The 21,293-nt window shown below is 32.2% G+C and overlaps 1 protein-coding gene across 7 annotated transcripts in view; it reads right to left on the bottom strand.

Moving 5' to 3' along the window:
* Positions 1-4,621: 4,621 nt before the first annotated feature.
* Positions 4,622-21,293, bottom strand: part of LOC139519395 (von Willebrand factor A domain-containing protein 5A-like) — a 40,714-nt gene continuing 24,042 nt past the window's right edge. For 2 of the 7 annotated variants that reach the window (XM_071311441.1, XM_071311444.1), the window contains 6 exons: positions 19,522-19,605; positions 16,588-16,680; positions 14,982-15,042; positions 13,762-13,855; positions 10,892-11,177; positions 4,622-5,305 (listed from right to left, as the gene is read on the bottom strand). In XM_071311441.1, the coding sequence (XP_071167542.1) occupies positions 5,126-5,305; positions 10,892-11,177; positions 13,762-13,855; positions 14,982-15,042; positions 16,588-16,680; positions 19,522-19,605 (798 nt within the window). In that variant the 3' untranslated portion in view covers positions 4,622-5,125. The remainder of the gene's footprint in view (positions 5,306-10,891; positions 11,178-13,761; positions 13,856-14,981; positions 15,043-16,587; positions 16,681-19,521; positions 19,606-21,293) is intronic. The other 5 variants (XM_071311445.1, XM_071311443.1, XM_071311448.1 and 2 more) reach the window with 3 other exon arrangements.

The raw sequence follows: 21,293 nt of genomic DNA, 5'->3' as shown, positions 1-21,293 counted from the left end.
CAAAAGTCTAATTTGGCTTTAAAATTAGAAAGATCATACCATAGGCAACAAGTGTACTAAGTTTCAAGTTGATTGGACTTCAGCTTCATCAAAAACTACCTTGACCAAAAACTTTAACCTGAAACTCCCACTTTCACTTTCTATTTGATTTTAAACATATTTTATTCATTAAGATATGAAAAGGATTGAGCAACAGGCACAGCCTATAAAAGCTCTCTCCATATTACATGTACAAGGTATAATTCAATCACAACAACTGTATTTAAAATAATGCAATATAGTGGAACATGCATGCTACTTGTGAGCACACACGAGCAAATATATGTTAACAGTGTTACTTACTAAATGCAAAATATATTTAAATATATAGGCAAATAATCATCAGTTATTTAAAGTACCTTGAAACATGCAAATATTCTTTATAATTCATTAGAAATATATATATGGTTTGAAAGAGACACTAAGCTTGCTTAGTGGAATAAATGAATTAATGTTGGAGTGTAGAAAAAAATAAAAAATAAAACTAGATGAAACAAAAATTAAAGTAAGTTTCAAACAAAACGTTGAGTGTCACTGATATATTTCTGAACAGATTTAAAATTAGCAATATTCATATAATATGAAAATAATCTGTTTCCAAAAAGTAGTAATTCAATATTTATGTCAACATTATCAACAATGGAGTAAATGGAATCAAGAAGGATCTGTCTTACATCATTATACTTAGGGCAAATAAAAAAGAAATGTTGGTTATCCTCAACAGGATGGTTACAGTTTGTGCAAAAAGTGTTCTCGGATAAGAACTGATTAAACAAATGAGATTTAAGGTTGCTAGCATTATTTCTGAGTTGACAATGACTTATATTTTTCATTTTCTATGTTCAGTGGACCGTGAAATTGGGGTCAAAAGTCTAATTTGGCTTTAAAATTAGAAAGATCATACCATAAGCAACAAGTGTACTCAGTTTCAAGTTGATTGTACTTCAGCTTCATCAAAACTACCTTGACCAAAAACTTTAACCTGAAGGGACGCACAGACGGACGGACGAACGGAGTCACAGACCAGAAAACATAATGCCCCTCTACTATCGTAGGTGGGGCATAAAAAGCTAAATTTCCTAAAATTACCAATTCAGGGGCAGCAACCCAACAACGGGTTGTCGGATTCATCTGAAAATTTGAGGGCAGATAGATGTTGACCTGATAAACACTTTTACCCCATCTCACATTTGCTCTAAATGCTTTGGTTTTTGAGTTATAAGCCAAAAACTGCATTTTACCCCTATGTTCTATTTTTAGCCATGACGGCCATCTTGGTTGGTTGGCCAGGTCATGCCACACATTTTTTTAAACTAGATACCCCAATGATGATTGTGGCCAAGTTTAGTTTAATTTGGAACAGTTGTTTCAGAGGAGAAGATTTTTGTAAAAGTTAACGACGACAGACGACGACGACGACGACGACGACAACGGACGCCAAGTGATGGGAAAAGCTCACTTGGCCCTTTGGGCCAGGTGAGCTAAAAACAATGTACATATATTGTGTCAATTCTGAAATTACTCCCAACACTTGAAACTTTAGTACAAGAACATATAAAACAAAAATCTATTTGTATACTTGTTATATGTACAATAGTTGGCTAATTGCAGGATAAATGAATTTATTGGAAGATCATGTATATGCTAAACATTTCTCCTGTAAAGTCATAGCTAATTACTAACTTCATATTAGAATCATAGCATTGCAAATCAAATTTATGTAAAAAAAATTGTAAGGGTTCCACGGAAACCGGGCGTCTCGCCTACTTTTGCTGTAAATTGCAGGCTCAACAAAAGTGAGGAAAAAAATCAATAAAAATATTCTTCTTGATACTTACTATCTTTTGATTGTAAGAAGCTTATGTCCAAGTTTGCTAAAAATCCAGGATAGTTTTTGAATCTAATAAATGTTTTAAAAACTTTAACTGCAGACTGTATGTAATGTTAACTGGAAGAAAATCTAAGTCCATTTATAAGTAAAATACAGAAAAAATGGATTTATTTTTTTACAAAATTTACTTCTGGATACTATCTTATGATCATAAACAAGCTTCTGTCCAAGTTTGGTACAAACCAAGGACAGTTTAAGAAAGTTATTAAGATTTTAAAAACTTGAACCACAGAGTGAATGTAATGTTTCCCCGCAGAAAAACTAAGGCCATTTAAAAGTAAAATACGGAAAAAATGGATTTATTTTTTTTACAAAATTTACTTCTGGATAATATCTTATGATCATAAACAAGCTTCTTTCAAAGCTTGGTAGAAATCCAGTATATTTTAAGAAAGTTATCAAAATTTCAAAAACTTTAACCACAGAGTGAATATTTGTGGCCGCCGCCGCCGGAATGTAGGATCGCTTAGTCTCGCTTTTTTCGACTAAAGTCGAAGGCTCGACAAAAATGGTATAAAAATGCATGTATAAGAAAATTTAAAAATTGAAATGTGGAATGTCTCAAAGAGACAATAATCAGATGGAAAAAAAAACAAAACCAGCCCAAGCACCCAATTGGTCTTTGACACAGTTAGAATTAAATCTCACACCCAGATGCGGACTTCAGCATCAAAAATATATATCATTGGATGTTATTCCGATATACAGTTAAGATAAACAAAAGTATATAAACAACTCTATAATAAATCTAAGTTAAAGAGGTATGATTGGAATTTGTTAAGAGGTATGATTGGAATTTGTTTTTAAACTTCACAAACATTCGAAATAATTTGACAGTATCTCTGAAAGGGGAAGGGTTATAATAAGTTATCTATGTTCATATCCGTAGATATGGATATTTTAACACCCTGAAGTACCCAAGTACACCATGAGGCGTAGCCGAAGGGTGTACAGGGTACTGAAGGGTGTTAAAATATCCATATCTACGGATATGAACGTAGATAACGAATTTATCCCTGGTCTTAGTCCGAATCGGACGAGTTTTATGGAACCCTACAGGTGGTCAAATATAAGACGTTTTTAATACGGAGACAGAGAAACTTGATTGAGTCAAATTTGGCGCTCAATGTTGTGAGAATTACGTCATAGATAGTGTGACGTCAACGTGGATCATTTGCATTGCTAGGTCAGTAGTCCCATTCCTTGAAAATGTGGTAGTCAAGTGATGCATTTAATGAAATGAGTGTAAATGATCGACATAATAGGACAAAATTGAATTAAATATTTCATTACAAACATCATGGATAATCTACAGACTTCAATATTTCACAAGGAGCAATCATGGGACGAAGGAAAACTTGCGTGAAGTTCCCCGGGACAATGGTTAGCAACGTCCGGGGATATGGGTTAGCAACACCCAGGGGCTATGGGTTTTGTAACGACGTGCTTTAACCAATCAAAATTCTAGATATATACTAAGCCGGGGATAATACATCTTCTTGTCAGGACTAAGGTACCTATTGCAAAACTTATTGATAAGCTTAGATATTAGTGTGGGTATATATGCTCACCTCTCCCAATTTTGTTGTCTTTGAAATAACAATTCTGTTTTGGATTATCAAGTAAGCAAAAATATGGGATAAGAAAATTTACGTAATCATTTATCAATGTTTATTGTGTTGTTTCTGAAAACAGTCAAATTCGCTTATTCAGAAATACTCTTATCCAATTACTTCATTTAACGTATCTGATATTTTCTGTATAAAACATAAAAAAAAAAATTTACCCAACTTATAAGGTGATCAAGAGCTTGCACTCAGACTTTATAAACGTCACCAATGTATGAGCAGAAAGTTGATGACGAGGGGTATGTCAAAGAAAGTATCTTCCCTTTTCTAAAAAAAAAGTTCATCGGAAGGTTCTAAGCCCTTGTTGATAAATATTCTTTATCAACTTCACAAATAATACACGTTGCTATTAATGTATGGATTATGGGTACTGACGTTGTTTCTCATCTTAATAACATGTTATATTTTTTTTGTCTTTATGAATATTACTTTAACTGTTTAGTGTGTTTTTGATGATATCCATTTGGCATAGCTCTGTACTTCTACATCCCATCATTGTGTTATTGTTATATGATATTTTTTGTATAATTGTCTTTCATTTTTGCTAAAGTGCCTTTTCACTATGACTTTTTGTGTTTCTTTTAAACATATGACGATGCTCTGTACTTATACATCCCGTCATTGTCTTATTGGTCTATAATAATATTTGTATTCTTGTCTTTCATTTTTGCTAATGTGCTTTGTCTTATGCCTTATTGTGCTTCTTTGTTACATGTTTGTTTTGATAGTAATTAATATTATAACACAATGTTGACTGCTGTACCCCTATTTGTGACCTTTTACCTATTATGTCTGTCTATTTTGTTCACACATCAGTCTCAATATAATGGAATTTGATGCGATTGTCATACAAGCGAGAGGTTAAACTAGCTATAAAACCAGGTTTAATCCACCATTTCCTACATTGTGAAAAGGCCTGTACAAGTCAGGCATATGACTTTGTTTGATGTGTTTGAGCTTTTGATTTTGCCATTTGATTAGGGACTTTCAGTTTTCAATTTTCCTCAGAGTTCAGAGAATTTTTGTGATTTTTCTTTTTATTATCAAAATTATATGACAGAAAATAGTTTCCTGATTTATTTCAGAATATATATTTTGGTCTGATTTGAACATCACTCTGGTATCTTTCGTCCTCTTTAAAGTATAGTTGCATTCTTTACAATATGATATCACATATACAATAATGGTTCATAAAATTGAAAATAAACAATAAATTTACACATAATATAAAATATATTGTAATTTTTTTTTATCACAAACACATTGAACTCCCTCATAGGAAAGAACATAATATTGCAAAAACAATAATGGTAAATATCAAATAAAAAAAAAACATATCATAACCATTTTAAGAATGTAAATTGGGAACGTGTCCTAGAATTAACCTAAAGTGTGATAGTAAAAAAAATAAAAATAAATTATAAATATACACATAATATAAAATATATTGCAAAAGACTTTTTATAACAAATACATCAAACTCCCTTTTAGAGAAGATGATACTGTTAACAAAGAGGTTTTACATAAGTTAAATCTTACTACCTATATGTCAAAATATCTATATACTTTAAATGGTTTTTATGATATCATTGGCTTCCTCTATGATTTGAGTGACACCTTTTCCTTCTCTGTCTTGTGAAGTTAGCCATTTAATTGCCTTGTTATTAATCATTTCCCATTCAGATTTACGTTTACTGAAATTCTTCTCTAGGAAAGCCACAACAATGGCTGTACACCAAATATTACCCTGAAATAGTTAAATGTTTTCACATAATTTAAACAATGGCTGAACACCAAGTATTACCCTGAAATAATTAATGTTTTCACATTAGTTTTAACAATGGCTGTACACCAAATATTACCCTGAAATAATTAATGTTTTCACATTAGTTTTAACAATGGCTGTACACCAAATATTACCATGAAATATTTAAATGTTTTCACATTAGTTTTAACAATGGCTGTACACCAAAAATTACACTGAAATAGTTAAAAGATTTCAGATTTATTTTAATGAAACCTTGATTAACATTAAATATAGACAATGTAACTAAAAGCTAGAGGCTCTAAAGAGCCAGTGTCGCTCACCTGTACTTACTGATGCTTTGGAAATCATGTAAAATAAGGTTAAAATCATAATTTATAGTATAAGATATCATTAGATACTATAATAAAATCTAAGATAATAGCAAAAAACTGCAAAATTTCCAGAAAATTACTAACTCAGGGGCAGCAACCCAACAACTGGTTGTTGGATTTGTCTGAAAATTTCAGGGCAGATATATCTTAATATGATAAATATTTTTGCCACCAGTCAGATTTGCTTCAGTTTCAGAGATATAAACCAAAAACTGCATTGCACCCTATTTACTATTTTTAGCCATGTCTGCCATCTTGGTTCGCGGGCAGGGTCATCCGACACATTTTTTAAACTAGATACTCTTGATAATTGTGTACAAGATTGGTTACATTTTGTCTTAGAAGTTTCAGAGGAGAAGATTTTTGTAAAAGATTACAAAAATTTACAAAAAATTGGTAAAATTGACTATAAAGGGCAATAACTCCTGAAGGGGTCAACTTACCATTTTGGTCATTTGAATTATTTGTAGATCTTACTTTGCTGAACATTATTGTTGTTTACAGTTTATCTTTATCTATAATAATATTCAAGATAATAACCAAAAACGGCAAAATTTCCTTAAAATTACCAATTTAGAGGCAGCAACCCATCAACGGGTTGTCTGATTCATCTAAAAATTTCAGACCAGATAGATATACAAATTTGTAAGATTTGCTCTACATGCTTTGGTTTCAGAGATGTAAACAAAAATCTACATTTTACTCCTATGTTCTATTTTTAGCCATGGCAGCCATCTTGGTTGGTTGGCTGGGTCACCGGACACTTTTTTTAAACTAGATACCCCAATGATGATTGTGGCCAAGTTTGAGTTAATTTTGCCCAGTAGTTTCAGAGGGGAAGGTTTTTGTAAAAGTTAACAACGACGACGTCAAAAAAGGAGTATGAGTACATCACATTCATAATTATAAGTGCTAGGTTTTAGGTCCTCAACATGATATCTTATTGGGATTTTGGTTAAGGTCATACTAACCTGTCTTTTGCACACATTTATATTGCAAACAGACATACAGAGGTTGTTCCTTTTTGTCACTTTTAGATTCAGGGGTAAGGTGCGTTCTTTTTTATTCCTCCTAGTCTACCTTCTATCTGATTCAATTGATACACATTTTGTTGTGGTTGAGCTTTTGATTTAACCATTAGATAAGAGACTTTCCGTTTCGTTATTTTTGTTATTTTAATTTTCACCCTTTAAAGTTTTTCGCATGTCCATGAATGTGTGAGGATATGAAAACGTGTACAAATATAAAGTATTAAGTATTTCAAATTCTGAAAGTTGTTAAATTCTCCCTGACTTATCATGGGAACAGTGAGTCTAAAATATGTGTCTTTAATTTTATAAAGGAATTAAAATGTTTATCTAAGACCAAGAAGGTTTCAGCTTTTAGTTGCCTTACTTGGTCCTAGTTCTTAGAAGACTCCTCTACAAGTGGGGATTTTATGGTGGCAATCTGTAAATATGTAAGGAAGGAGACTTGAAGAACATTTTATTTAGTGTTATTGCTGTAAATTCAGAAATTTTGAAATGTTCTGCTATCAGCTAGAAATTCTCCATCTTTTAACAAAATGACTTGATCAGATGTTATAATTTGCTCAGTGAAGGTAGTGAATCTAGCAATACAGGCTGAGATAGCATGTTTGTTGGCTTCGGGTTTTCTTTCGAATATAATTTGAAAATGACACTTTAAAATTTGGTACTTCTGAAGTGCTTTCTAGATTTACCTTCTTCAAGACTGCTCACCCCCACAAATTTGAAAGCATAGGATGCATGAAAACTTGAATACTTGAACAGCTAGACGACAGAAAGGAGCCAATTATAAATAAGGTGACACACCCAAGGTCAAACTTATAAGCCTGGTACATTGGATAACTTTTTTTTGCCTGAGGGAGTAAGAACCTTTATTGCTTTATACTTATGAAAGTAAACAATTTAAGATATGTTATAAATCCTGTTATTCCTGAAGCACTTACTACAGAGATTTAGAACCTCAGGACAAGCAAATCACCAGCAGCAGTATCGACCTATTGTTACAAATTCTAAATAACAATTCATGAATTGGTGTTTCCAAAGTACTGTTCTGGAATGGAATTTATCAGGAACGATTTAATTACGAAACAATGTGAAAGCCAAAGATGTGCGAATATATGAAACAATAACAAGGAGTGACCAAAAAAGGGCTTTCTCTCTTATTTCTGTATCCACTATAAATTTTATATAACTGGTCCCCAATAAATCAAGAAAGAAATTTGAAATAACGAATTTTTCACTAGTGAAGTGTTTATATTCCTGTATAACTAGATACCATTGAGATGGGAGCCATCTCTGTGGGCCCCACTGTCAATAACGTGGGGTAAATAAGTTGTATGGATAATCTGATATGCAGCATTATTTGAAGTTATTACATAGTCTCATGTATGATTTTATTCTAAGATTTTAAGTTAAAACTGATAAATATTCTCAACTTACTTTCATAGTATAATAGTGATATGACTCGAGAGGTAGAGCGGACACAATTTGTTAAGAACAACGAATGGATGGACAGACCGACGAACTGACCTTTGACCTAGGATGCATACATTATGACACATTCTCTGGTGTTGGTTAATATATATGTTAAGTTGAAAATGTTTGTCAGGTATAAAGTATGAAATAATTACAGCTGTCCTCTCAAAATATAGTGTGGATCAAATTTGTTAGCGATGGACAGACCAACAGACAGACAGACCTTTGACCTAGGAAGTTGTACATACATCATGACACACCCTCTGGTGTTGGTTAAAATGGATGTCAAGTATAATATTTGAAATCATAACGGTTCCCAATATATAGAGCGGACACAATCTTCACCACACGACACGGGGTTGTCAACTGAAACCTAAGTTTTTTTTACCTTGACCTTTGACCTAGGAAGTTGTACATACATCATGACACGCCCTCTGGTGGTGGTTAAAATGGATGTCAAGTATAAACTTTGAAATCATAACGGTCATCTAGATATGGAGCGGACACGATCTTCACCACAGGACACAAGGTTGTCAACTGAAACCAAAGTTTTTGAACTTGACCTTTGACCTAGGAAGTTGTACATACATCATGACACACCCTCTGGTGTTGGTTAAAAATGGATGTCAAGTATAAACTTTGAAATCATAACAGTTCTCAAGATATCGAGCGGACATGATCTTCACCACAGGACACAGGGTTGTCAACTGAAACCAAAGTTATTTTACCTTGACCTTTGACCTAGGAAGTTGTACATACATCATGACACGTCCTCTGGTGGTGGTTAAAATGGATGTCAAGTATAAACTTTGAAATCATAACGGTTATCTAGATATGGAGCGGACACGATTTTCACCACAGGACACAGGGTTGTCAACTGAAACCAAAGTTTTTGACCTTGACCTTTGACCTAGGAAGTTGTACATACATCATGACACACCCTCTGATGTTGGTTAAAATGGATGTCAAGTATAAACTTTGAAATCATAACAGTTCTCAAGATATCGAGCGGACATGATCTTCACCACAGGACAAAGGGTTGTCATCTGAAACCAAAGTTATTTTACCTTGACCTTTGACCTAGGAAGTTGTACAATCATCATGACACGTCCTCTGGTGGTGGTTAATAAACATGTAAAGTATAAAGTATGAAATCATAATGGTTCTCTAGATATGGAGCGGACACAAAGTTAAAGTGTTACGGACGGACGGACTGATTACTATAGGGCGACCCGCCTATAGGAGGGGCCCTAATCATTTATTTACTGAAAAGGTAAAACTGTCAAATTCAAGGGAATATTTTTTGAACCGTTTTTCGTATGTAACCAGATGTGGAGTACTATGATTTGGTGGTATTACACCCTTTACAATCCTTTTGATTACAGAGTGATTTTCAACATATAAAAGAACAGAGTTCCAATGTCTTCTGCCTTGCACATATTTTATCTATTCAAGATGAAAAGGGCAAAAAATTTGTTTATCGATATCTTGTTTTCAAATTTTTTAAAGAGAAATGAAGGCTTCAGAGAAAATGCAAATTGAATTTTCTTAAAATCAGTATTTCCAACGGACATAACTCTTTAAAAAATAATTGATTGGAACTGATTTTTGAACTCATCTAAGACATTGCTGATATGAACCTATCATTACAGTTTCACAAAGATCTGGCAAGGACTGTACAAATGAGAGGGCTAAAAATTAAATTTTCCATATGAATAATGTTTCCAAGGGCATAACTTTTTTTAAATAATTCATTGTCACTGATATTAGATCTCATCTAAGAGATTGCTCTAATAAACCTATGATATAAGTTTACAAAAATCTGACAAGGATTGTGCAAATAAGAGTGCTAAAGATGCAATTTTCCATATGATATATGTTTCCAAGGGCATAACACATATTTCATCACTGATATGGTTACTCATAAAATATAATGCTGTTATACACCTATGCCATCAGTTTCATAAAGAACTAGCAAGAATTTTACATGTCAGCATTAACAAGAGGGGACTGACAGAAGGATGCTCGCTATCTCAATGTCCCCCTCAATGTTTTGCTCAGTGGAAAAAAATGACACCAGTTTCCATGCAATTTTTGGCATGTAATGACCTGATTTTTTTATTTCAACAGGTTTGAAACTATGGCTACTATTTGAAAGAGGATGTACTTCGGGCAAATTTGGCCAAGAAATATGAGGCGGCAAAAAATCAGTTTAAAGATTAGTTGTTTAAAATGTATTTGTAAATTTTAAACTGCATATAATGCTTATTTACTGAGATTATTACGTCCTGACTCCAAATATAGTATAATTCAGATTTTACTGCAAAATAACAAATTTGGCAAATTTTCACACTTATTTTTTAGTGGGAAATATTGAGCACATGCAAGTGTCGCAAACATACTTTACATGAAAGGTGCTTTTTTCTTTAGCCATTACTGTGAGGAATTATTCAGTAAAAAACATATATCATTGGAACTTGTGTGTGCTATTTGTGGGTCCAAAACAAATATCCAATGAATAAAATAAAATTTGTAAATTTTCACAAACAAAATCATAAAACAGACTAGTCCGTGACGTCACAAAGACATTTACTCTACTGATATTGATAAAAAATCTATGTGTTTTTATTTTGTATTACCTCAACATTAAAACAGACAAGGCCATTTAAGGCTCTAATTGTATCCTGACTTACCTTGTATTTAGCTTCCAGTTCCTTTTGGGTAATATTAAGCACTAATTCCAGCTCAGATGATTGCGACCAGGAACCATCAAAGTTTTGCAGTGACACAATGACCATCATTTTATCTCCTGATGATTTTGTTTTTTCACTTTTTTCCAAATTATGAGATCTATCATTGCCTCCTAATGCTATGTCTTGATATCTAACCGCCCCATGAGATCTAACAGGTGACATATCAAAATATACATCTGATGATTCTAAATCTTCATAGGTATCCATGCTGTCACAAACAAACTCACTAGAAAATATTTAAAGCTAATTTGTATAAATATTGACATAAAAATACATGTATTAGGCAATTGAAACATACTTAAAATGATGCAATAGTACCGATGCTAGGATGTGATCATCAGTGTATCACTTCATACATTTAAGGATAAGGAGACACTCAATAATTTTGTATATTGATATTGCTTTTTTAATAGATCATCAGCTTGGTTTGAAAAATGCCATTATAATAATATTATATTATGTTGTTTGTCTCAACTCTTTAAAACAGCAAATATTGTAGTAAAAAGCTGTGTGTGATTTTAATTCAATAGAAGTTGATAGATATCATAATCTAAATAATTGATTATGGTATATAATTTAAAGTATATTATATTTATCTCAAATTTCATACTGAGACCATTTTGAAATAGGAAGTCAAAATTTCAACATTTCAAAGGATTGATATAAGCATTATATGTATATGCTTTAAAATGTGTTTACAATGGTTCTCAAAAAAGTATTTACTCGTGTGATTGTAATGTCTTAATATTAATCATTTGCAAAAATTGTGGTAGACAGGTTTCACATGAAATTTTAAAAAATGATTCTTAAATTCTGAGATTATTATTTGTATGCAGAATTCCTAAAATTAGAAGAAGAAAAAAATATTGCATGTTGGTCCATTGATTAACAAATACATGTACAATACTAAATCTTGCAGTTGGTCCATTATGTAATAAATGCAATAATAATTCTTGCAGTGGGTCCATTCTTTAGGTAGCATTCCACAGTTAGAAAATAAAATTAAAATTGAACCACAAAAAGTTTAATCATCTATTATTCCTGGCTCTCATTAATCCAACTGTTTGTGTCATACATGTTCATATGTATGTGATCAGTATTTTAATATAAATTATATTTTAAAAGTTAAAATATAATTCCTCTTTTGTGTAACCATAGCAACATAATGCATTTATTGGGGGGGGGTTAAACTTTCTGTTATTATTCAAATTTTGTAATAATCATTCACTTTGCAGGTGTTCCCTACAACCCTGCGCTAAAGTGACCCAGGATTTTTTTTTATTCCGATGTCATGAGAACTGAACTGTTTTTGATGTCTAAATCGCCAATTTTCATCAGGCCAAGTAGGGGCACACTATCTAATTTTAAGAAACAATGGCCAAAAATCGTAATTTTTTCTTCTGTTGTCGTTTTGATGCCCTTTTGCCCCCTCAGCTTACCCATTTTCTGAAATTAATGGTTTTGAAGTTCATGCAAACAAACTTCAAACCTCAGGGAATATTTTAACCTGATAAGTAGCTTTTCAAAACAAAATTTAAAAAATGGGGAATGTGTCCAAAGGGACACAGCTGATTATCTATATTTAGTGGTAATAGGCATTGTGTATAGTTTCATAACATTTGGTCAAGGCAAACTAAAGTTAGAGAACGGAAACCAAATTTTGGACGTACGTACAGACGGACAAGGGTAAAACATAATGCCCCCTCAGCTACGACGGGGGCAAAAAAATGTGAAAATAGGGAGGACAAAAGCGGGCCTTATCGTACCTTGTCCTTTGTGAAAAAGCTGGCATGAACTGTTTTCAAGATATAAGATATGACAAGGTCATTTGTTTCTCAGACTGTTTATAATGTCTTTACACTAAATCTGTTGGATATGTACTAATTAAAAACTGGCATGAATTGTTAATATGACAGAGCTTTAAGGTTGCATTTCTTGAAATAATAAACAATGCAATTTCCCATAGTCACATCCTTTGAATCTTAAACTGTAACACTTTTTCTATGAAGTTTCATGAAGAATTATATGTTGATATCCACTACTATTTTATTCAAAGGTTAAAACATAGGGCTGTACAGTATATTTTCATCATTTATATGCCCTGAACTTGTTAGAGTTTAAACTTATACTCAAACTATGTATTACCCCTACCTTTACTTTTTGCCTACTTCAGAATTCAATTTTCACTGTATTAGTATGTTTTTACAATGGTAACAGTTCCAAGTTATGTCTCTATGAGATGAAACATAGCAATCATATCTGGGAATCAGTATGTCAACAAATCAAATTATCTATAAATATTATATATCTGCCCAAAAAAGGAGTGTTTTGAGAAACAGTTGTATTTACAAAGTGCTACCATTTTAGAATTAATTAATATTTCCTAAGCACAGTAGTCTTTTTTAAATAGTTTATCAGCACTAATTTACTTATTAACCTCTGCAATATTGCTGATGTTATCCTTTAATATGAATTTGATAAACATCAGGCATTGTATGATTAATGTTATAACACAATCACAATGTTGACTGCTGTACCCCTATTTTTGAAATTTTTAACTATTATGTCTGCTTGTTTTTTTTACACATCATTTTCAGTATAATGGAATTTGATGTGACTGTCATACAAATATGAGGTTGGGCTAGCTATAAAACCAGGTTTAACTCACAAGTTCTACATAAGAAAATGCCTGTACAAAGTCAGCAATATGATATTTGTTATCCATTTGTTTGATGTGTTTCAGCTTTTGATTTTGTCATTTGATTAGAGACTCATATATTTTTGTCCATTTTTTATAAAAGATTGATTACCTTCTTTCTATTGATTTTCTGGGCATTGATTGTGGAGCCATAGGTGGACTAGGACTCTGACTATCCATGCGCATCTTCACAGAACCACTTTGCTCTAAAATATTACAAAATTAAATACATATTACAAATTGCAAATAAATATTCTGTGTATGAAATGAAAATGTCCAAAAGACTTGAAATAGAGATATGACATTAAGATCATGATTTTCTCAGACTGTTTATGATGTGGATGTCAAAATCACAAAATTTGGAAATCTGATAAAATAGCTTACAACTTCATATTCATGGATGCTAACATAATACAACAGTAAGCCATATATCAAAATTTACTTCATAATAAAAAAAAAATCTGAAAAACAAAATAGAGCAGTACCTTTTTTGATACACATGAAGTCTGATAATGTTTATAAAGAAAATACATTTTGAAAATTATCAAAACTAAATATAAGCTTGCTATCAAAATTCCAAAATAACAAATATCCTAACTTTTTACTATCTAATATTATGCATGATACAAATTCCGCCTGCTTTTGAAAAGAACTTCAGTGACAGAGTGGTTTTAGCAGTTCAATATAAAGGGATTACTAGCCTGTTTATATACTGAGGATTGCCATTTTCCCACATAGGGTCAGGGTTCTATCTGGATACAAGGGTTTCCCTTACCAATAAAAACTAGCCACCATAATATAGTGATAAGTGCTTAGAGAGGCGTTAAACACCAACAATCAACATGATCAATCAATCATTTTTCATCAAGGGTACCGGTATAAGGAATTTGGATATCCCTTAGCTTCTCTTGTCCAGCATTAAATCATAGCTTAAGTGGGGCATCTGGTTGTCAAGAGAAAAGCATGCTGGTAAGAACGGGGATGTTAAATTGATGTCTTGTGACAGAAGATTGCTGCGCTCTCTACATGTTAAAGAAAATTGTGACAACTCTTTGAAGGATCTAAAGTAAAAATTTCAGAAAACTTGAACAAATCACTTTCTCAGAAAAAAATGGTTGGATAGATAGCAGTTTGATAAACACTTATTTTGATCATGAGAAGCTTAATATTTCCTTAAAAATACAATGCTATTAAAACGTTTAGCTGATTTTACAGAGTTATCTCCCTGTAGTGTTAGGTACCACCTTAATGATTACATATTCCATGTTCCCTCTATAACAGATAAGTATAACGTGTATAGTCCAAACTTGTCAAGATTTACATCATACTTACTTTGTTTACTTTTTTTGCTTTTGAATATACTTGGCATTCCAAAAGATATACCTTTTTTTGGCTGCAAGCAAAGTGTACAAATTAAATATACTTTAACTAACACTTAATTTTATCAATCAAATTTTTGTTTAATTCTTGAACAAAAAATAAAAAATCAACTCTAAATATTACCACTACATGTATTTGAATTATCATAAAGTGAAGATTAATTAATGCTGAATTGTGACTAGTGTTTACAATTTGTTCAACAAATAGACATAATCAAACACCTTGATCCTGAACAATTAAACAACAAAATAAGTACATTGGTATATCCACCAGGATGGGGCGAGGTCTCAACATACAAATTTGAGTACAGACAATTCTACTATATCATTTATGCAAAAATCCCTACCCATTCATATATTTCATAGCAAAATCACAACCAAATTATAAATATTTTCCAGCTATCTTGAAATTTTATGAGTTGGAACAAATTTTTATTTTTATAAAGGAGTATAACTCTTGAATGGTAAAAGTGATGCAACCCAATTTACAACTTGATATGGTTTTTTATGTAATAAGCATTGTGTAGAAGTTTTATAACATTTGGTTGAGGCAATCTAAAATTAGAGAACGTAAATCAATTTTGGGGACACACAGACAAGGGTACTCCCCCAGTACATCTGTATATACCTTTATATAGGAAAGTTACCCTGACATGTATAAATTAAAATCTCATAATCATAATAATGGAATATTGTCAATTTGTATACATTCTTACTGAGAAACAAAAATATACTCTATAGACATCTGTTTATCAGTGAAGGTTGACCTGAAGATAATTTTTGGTTACATGTGTAATTGATTTGTTGTCTTATATATACATATACTTGGCCACTTTCTTTATCAAAATTTTGTACTGGCTAATATGATATCAAGGTCTAAATCACTTTGCCCTTTCACAATAGACCCAAATAGATATTCCGTCACAGGATATGTTGGGGAGATGGGCATTGGAAAACAAGAATCTGATCTAAGTTAAGAGAGGCAATTGACAACCCTCAGGTTGAGTGTTTCTGATGTGTTCACATATGAGGGCTACAGAGTTTCCAATAGGTACCTATTTCTTGGGCTCAGCAAACCCTAATGCTGATTGTGGTTAAGTTTGGTTCCAATTGGCCTATTAGTTACAGCAGAGAAGAATTTCATAAAATGAAACAAATCACAACAGACTAAGCACATCAAGCCATGAGAAAAGCTCACTTGACCATTGACCGTGACCTTACTATGGATTCATTAAATATCGTGGGTACCAAATTAATTTGATTGAAGAAAATTGTATTGTCATGGATACTTGATTTCATAGTTTTGGCACCTATAGAAAATTTGTACTAAACTGAACATTTAAATTTGTGGTTCAACATTACCCACAAGATCCAAGAAAAACCTTTTTGCTGTCAAATGTTTCTGTTTTATTTATCTTATTGGTGAATACCATATGCTAACCAGTGTTGTTGGTTTGCTGACCCAATAATTGATGTGTTTGCAAAATAGCCTTTTTCATCCAAAAATCTGTCTCCCAAAATAACTCAATCTGAATAACAAGAAATGGTTTATGTATTACCTTGCAGGACGAGGTAGCCGGCATCAGCCCTGAACTTTGCATCATCATCTGTGGATGCATCCCACTACCACTGAAATCACTACTACACTGAAACTATAAAAATGTGTATAAAAAGATTTCATAATATATTTCCATTAGAGCTCCATTTGTCATATAGGATGGCTTAAACTAGATTATGAAGGTTCATTCCCGATACAGTTAAATTATAAATATTCTCCATTTGTCATATAGGATGGCTTAAACTAGATTATGAAGGTTCATTCCCAATACAGTTAAGTTATAAATGTTCTCCATTTGTCATATAGGATGGCTTAAACTAGATTATGAAGGTTCATTCCCAATACAGTTAAATTATAAATGTTCTCCATTTGTCATATAGGATGGTTTAAACTAGATTATGAAGGTTCATTCCCAATACAGTTAAGTTATAAATGTTCTCCATTTGTCATATAGGATGGCTTAAACTAGATTATGAAGGTTCATTCCCAATACAGTTAAGTTATTAATGTTCTCCATTTGTCATATAAGATGGCTTAAACTAGATTATGAAGGTTCATTCCCAATACAGTTAAGTTATAAATGTTCTCCATTTGTCATATAGGATGGCTTAAACTAGATTATGAAGGTTCATTCCCAATACAGTTAAGTTATAAATGTTCTCCATTTGTCATATAGGATGGCTTAAACTAGATTATGAAGGTTCATTCCCAATACAGTTAAATTATAAATGTTCTCCATTTGTCATATAGGATGGCTTAAACTAGATTATGCAGGTTCATTCCCAATACAGTTAAGTTATAAATGTTCTCCATTTGTCATATAGGATGGCTTAAACTAGATTATGAAGGTTCATTCCCAATACAGTTAAATTATAAATGTTCTCCATTTGTCATATAGGATGGCTTAAACTAGATTATGAAGGTTCATTCCCAATACAGTTAAGTTATTAATGTTCTCCATTTGTCATATAAGATGGCTTAAACTAGATTATGAAGGTTCATTCCCAATACAGTTAAATTATAAATGTTCTCCATTTGTCATATAGGATGGCTTAAACTAGATTATGAAGGTTCATTCCCAATACAGTTAAGTTATAAATGTTCTCCATTTGTCATATAGGATGGCTTAAACTAGATTATGAAGGTTCATTCCCAATACAGTTAAATTATAAATGTTCTCCGTTTGTCATATAGGATGGCTTAAACTAGATTATGAAGGTTCATTCCCAATACAGTTAAGTTATAAATGTTCTCCATTTGTCATATAGGATGGCTTAAACTAGATTATGAAGGTTCATTCCCAATACAGTTAAGTTATAAATGTTCTCCATTTGTCATATAGGATGGCTTAAACTAGATTATGAAGGTTCATTCCCAATACAGTTAAATTATAAATGTTCTCCATTTGTCATATAGGATGGCTTAAACTAGATTATGAAGGTTCATTCCCAATACAGTTAAGTTATAAATGTTCTCCATTTGTCATATAGGATGGCTTAAACTAGATTATGAAGGTTCATTCCCAATACAGTTAAGTTATAAATGTTCTCCATTTGTCATATAGGATGGCTTAAACTAGATTATGAAGGTTCATTCCCAATACAGTTAAGTTATAAATGTTCTCCATTTGTCATATAGGATGGCTTAAACTAGATTATGAAGGTTCATTCCCAATACAGTTAAATTATAAATGTTCTCCATTTGTCATATAGGATGGCTTAAACTAGATTATGAAGGTTCATTCCCAATACAGTTAAGTTATTAATGTTCTCCATTTGTCATATAAGATGGCTTAAACTAGATTATGAAGGTTCATTCCCAATACAGTTAAGTTATAAATGTTCTCCATTTGTCATATAGGATGGCTTAAACTAGATTATGAAGGTTCATTCCCAATACAGTTAAGTTATAAATGTTCTCCATTTGTCATATAGGATGGCTTAAACTAGATTATGAAGGTTCATTCCCAATACAGTTAAATTATAAATGTTCTCCATTTGTCATATAGGATGACTTAAACTAGATTATGAAGGTTCATTCCCAATACAGTTAAGTTATAAACGTTCTCCATTTGTCATATAGGATGGCTTAAACTAAATTATGAAGGTTCATTCACAATACAGTTAAATTATAAATGTTCTCCATTTGTCATATAGGATGGCTTAAACTAGATTATGAAGGTTCATTCCCAATACAGTTAAATTATAAATGTTCTCCATTTGTCATATAGGATGGCTTAAACTAGATTATGAAGGTTCATTCCCAATACAGTTAAATTATAAATGTTCTCCATTTGTCATAGAGGATGGCTTAAACTAGATTATGAGAGGCAATTGACAACCCTCAGGTTGAGTGTTTCTGATGTGTTCACATATGAGGGCTACAGAGTTTCCAATAGGTACCTATTTCTTGGGCTCAGCAAACCCTAATGCTGATTGTGGTTAAGTTTGGTTCCAATTGGCCTATTAGTTACAGAAGAGAAGAATTTCATAAAATGAAACAAATCACAACAGACTACGCACATCAAGCCATGAGAAAAGCTCACTTGACCCTTGACCCGTGACCTTGCTGTGGATTCATTTAATATTGTGGGTACCAAATTACTTTGATTGAAGAAAACTGTATTTTCATGGATACTTGATTTCATGGTTTAAAATGGCACCTAGAAAATCTGTGGTTCAACAATACCCACAAAATCCAAGAAAATTGGTAAAGCTAGTTATCTAATAAAACCTTTTTGCTGTCAAATGTTTCTGTTTTCTTTATCTTATTGTTGAATACCATATGATAACCAGTGTTGTTGGTTTGCTGACCCATTAATTGATGTGTTTGCAAAATAGCCTTTTTCATCCAAAAATCTGTTTGAAAAATGTATATGATTTTGACAAACTTTCACTTGTTTTAACAGTCTAACAAGAAATGGTTTATGTATTACCGAGGAAGTCGCCTGCGGCATTGAACGTCGCATCATCATCTGTGGATGCATCCCACTACCACTTAAACCACTTCTACTTAGACACTGAAACAATAAAAAAGTGTATAAAAAAGATTTCACAATAAATTTCCATTAGAATTTGTCATATAGGATGGCTTAAACTAGATTATGAAGGTTCATTCCCAATACAGTTAAGTTATAAATGTTCTCCATTTGTCATATAGGATGGCTTAAACTAGATTATGAAGGTTCATTCCCAATACAGTTAAGTTATAAATGTTCTCCATTTGTCATATAGGATGGCTTAAACTAGATTATGAAGGTTCATTCCCAATACAGTTAAATTATAAATGTTCTCCATTTGTCATAGAGGATGGCTTAAACTAGATTATGAAGGTTCATTCCCAATACAGTTAAATTATAAATGTTCTCCATTTGTCATATAGGATGGCTTAAACTAGATTATCAAGGTTCATTCCCAATACAGTTAAGTTATAAATGTTCTCCATTTGTCATATAGGATGGCTTAAACTAGATTATGAAGGTTCATTCCCAATACAGTTAAATTATAAATGTTCTCCATTTGTCATATAGGATGGCTTAAACTAGATTATGAAGGTTCATTCCCAATACAGTTAAGTTATAAATGTTCTCCATTTGTCATATAGGATGGCTTAAACTAGATTATCAAGGTTCATTCCCAATACAGTTAAATTATAAATGTTCTCCATTTGTCATATAGGATGGCTTAAACTAGATTATGAAGGTTCATTCACAATACAGTTAAGTTATAAATGTTCTCCATTTGTCATATATGATGGCTTAAACTAGATTATCAAGGTTCATTCCCAATACAGTTAAATTATAAATGTTCTCCATTTGTCATATAGGATGGCTTAAACTAGATTATCAAGGTTCATTCCCAATACAGTTAAATTATAAATGTTCTCCATTTGTCATAGAGGATGGCTTAAACTAGATTATGAAGGTTCATTCCCAATACAGTTAAATTATAAATGTTCTCCATTTGTCATAGAGGATGGCTTAAACTAGATTATGAAGGTTCATTCCCAATACAGTTAAATTATAAATGTTCTCCATTTGTCATATAGGATGGCTTAAACTAGATTATGAAGGTTCATTCCCAATACAGTTAAATTATAAATGTTCTCCATTTGTCATAGAGGATGGCTTAAACTAGATTATGAAGGTTCATTCCCAATACAGTTAAATTATAAATGTTCTCCATTTGTCATTTAAGATGGCTTAAACTAGATTATGAGAGGCAATTGACAACCCTCAGGTTGAGTGTTTCTGATGTGTTCACATATGAGGGCTACAGAGTTTCCAATAGGTACCTATTTCTTGGGCTCAGCAAACCCTAATGCTGATTGTGGTTAAGTTTGGTTCCAATTGGCCTATTAGTTACAGAAGAGAAGAATTTCATAAAATGAAACAAATCACAACAGACTACGCACATCAAACCATGAGAAAAGCTCACTTGACCCTTGACCCGTGACCTTGCTGTGGATTCATTTAATATCGTGGGTACCAAATTACTTTGATTGAAGAAAATTGTATTTTCATGGATACTTGATTTCATGGTTTAAAATGGCACCTGAAAATCTGTGGTTCAACAATACCCACAAAATCCAAGAAAATTGGTAAAGCTAGTTATCTAATAAAACCTTTTTGCTGTCAAATGTTTCTGTTTTCTTTATCTTATTGTTGAATACCATATGATAACCAGTGTTGTTGGTTTGCTGACCCAT

This window comes from Mytilus edulis, chromosome 4, assembly GCF_963676685.1.
Source record: "Mytilus edulis chromosome 4, xbMytEdul2.2, whole genome shotgun sequence".
Lineage (NCBI taxonomy): Eukaryota > Metazoa > Mollusca > Bivalvia > Mytilida > Mytilidae > Mytilus > Mytilus edulis.
Note: the sequence above shows the minus strand (reverse complement) of the source record. Positions and strands in the feature narration are given on the sequence as shown.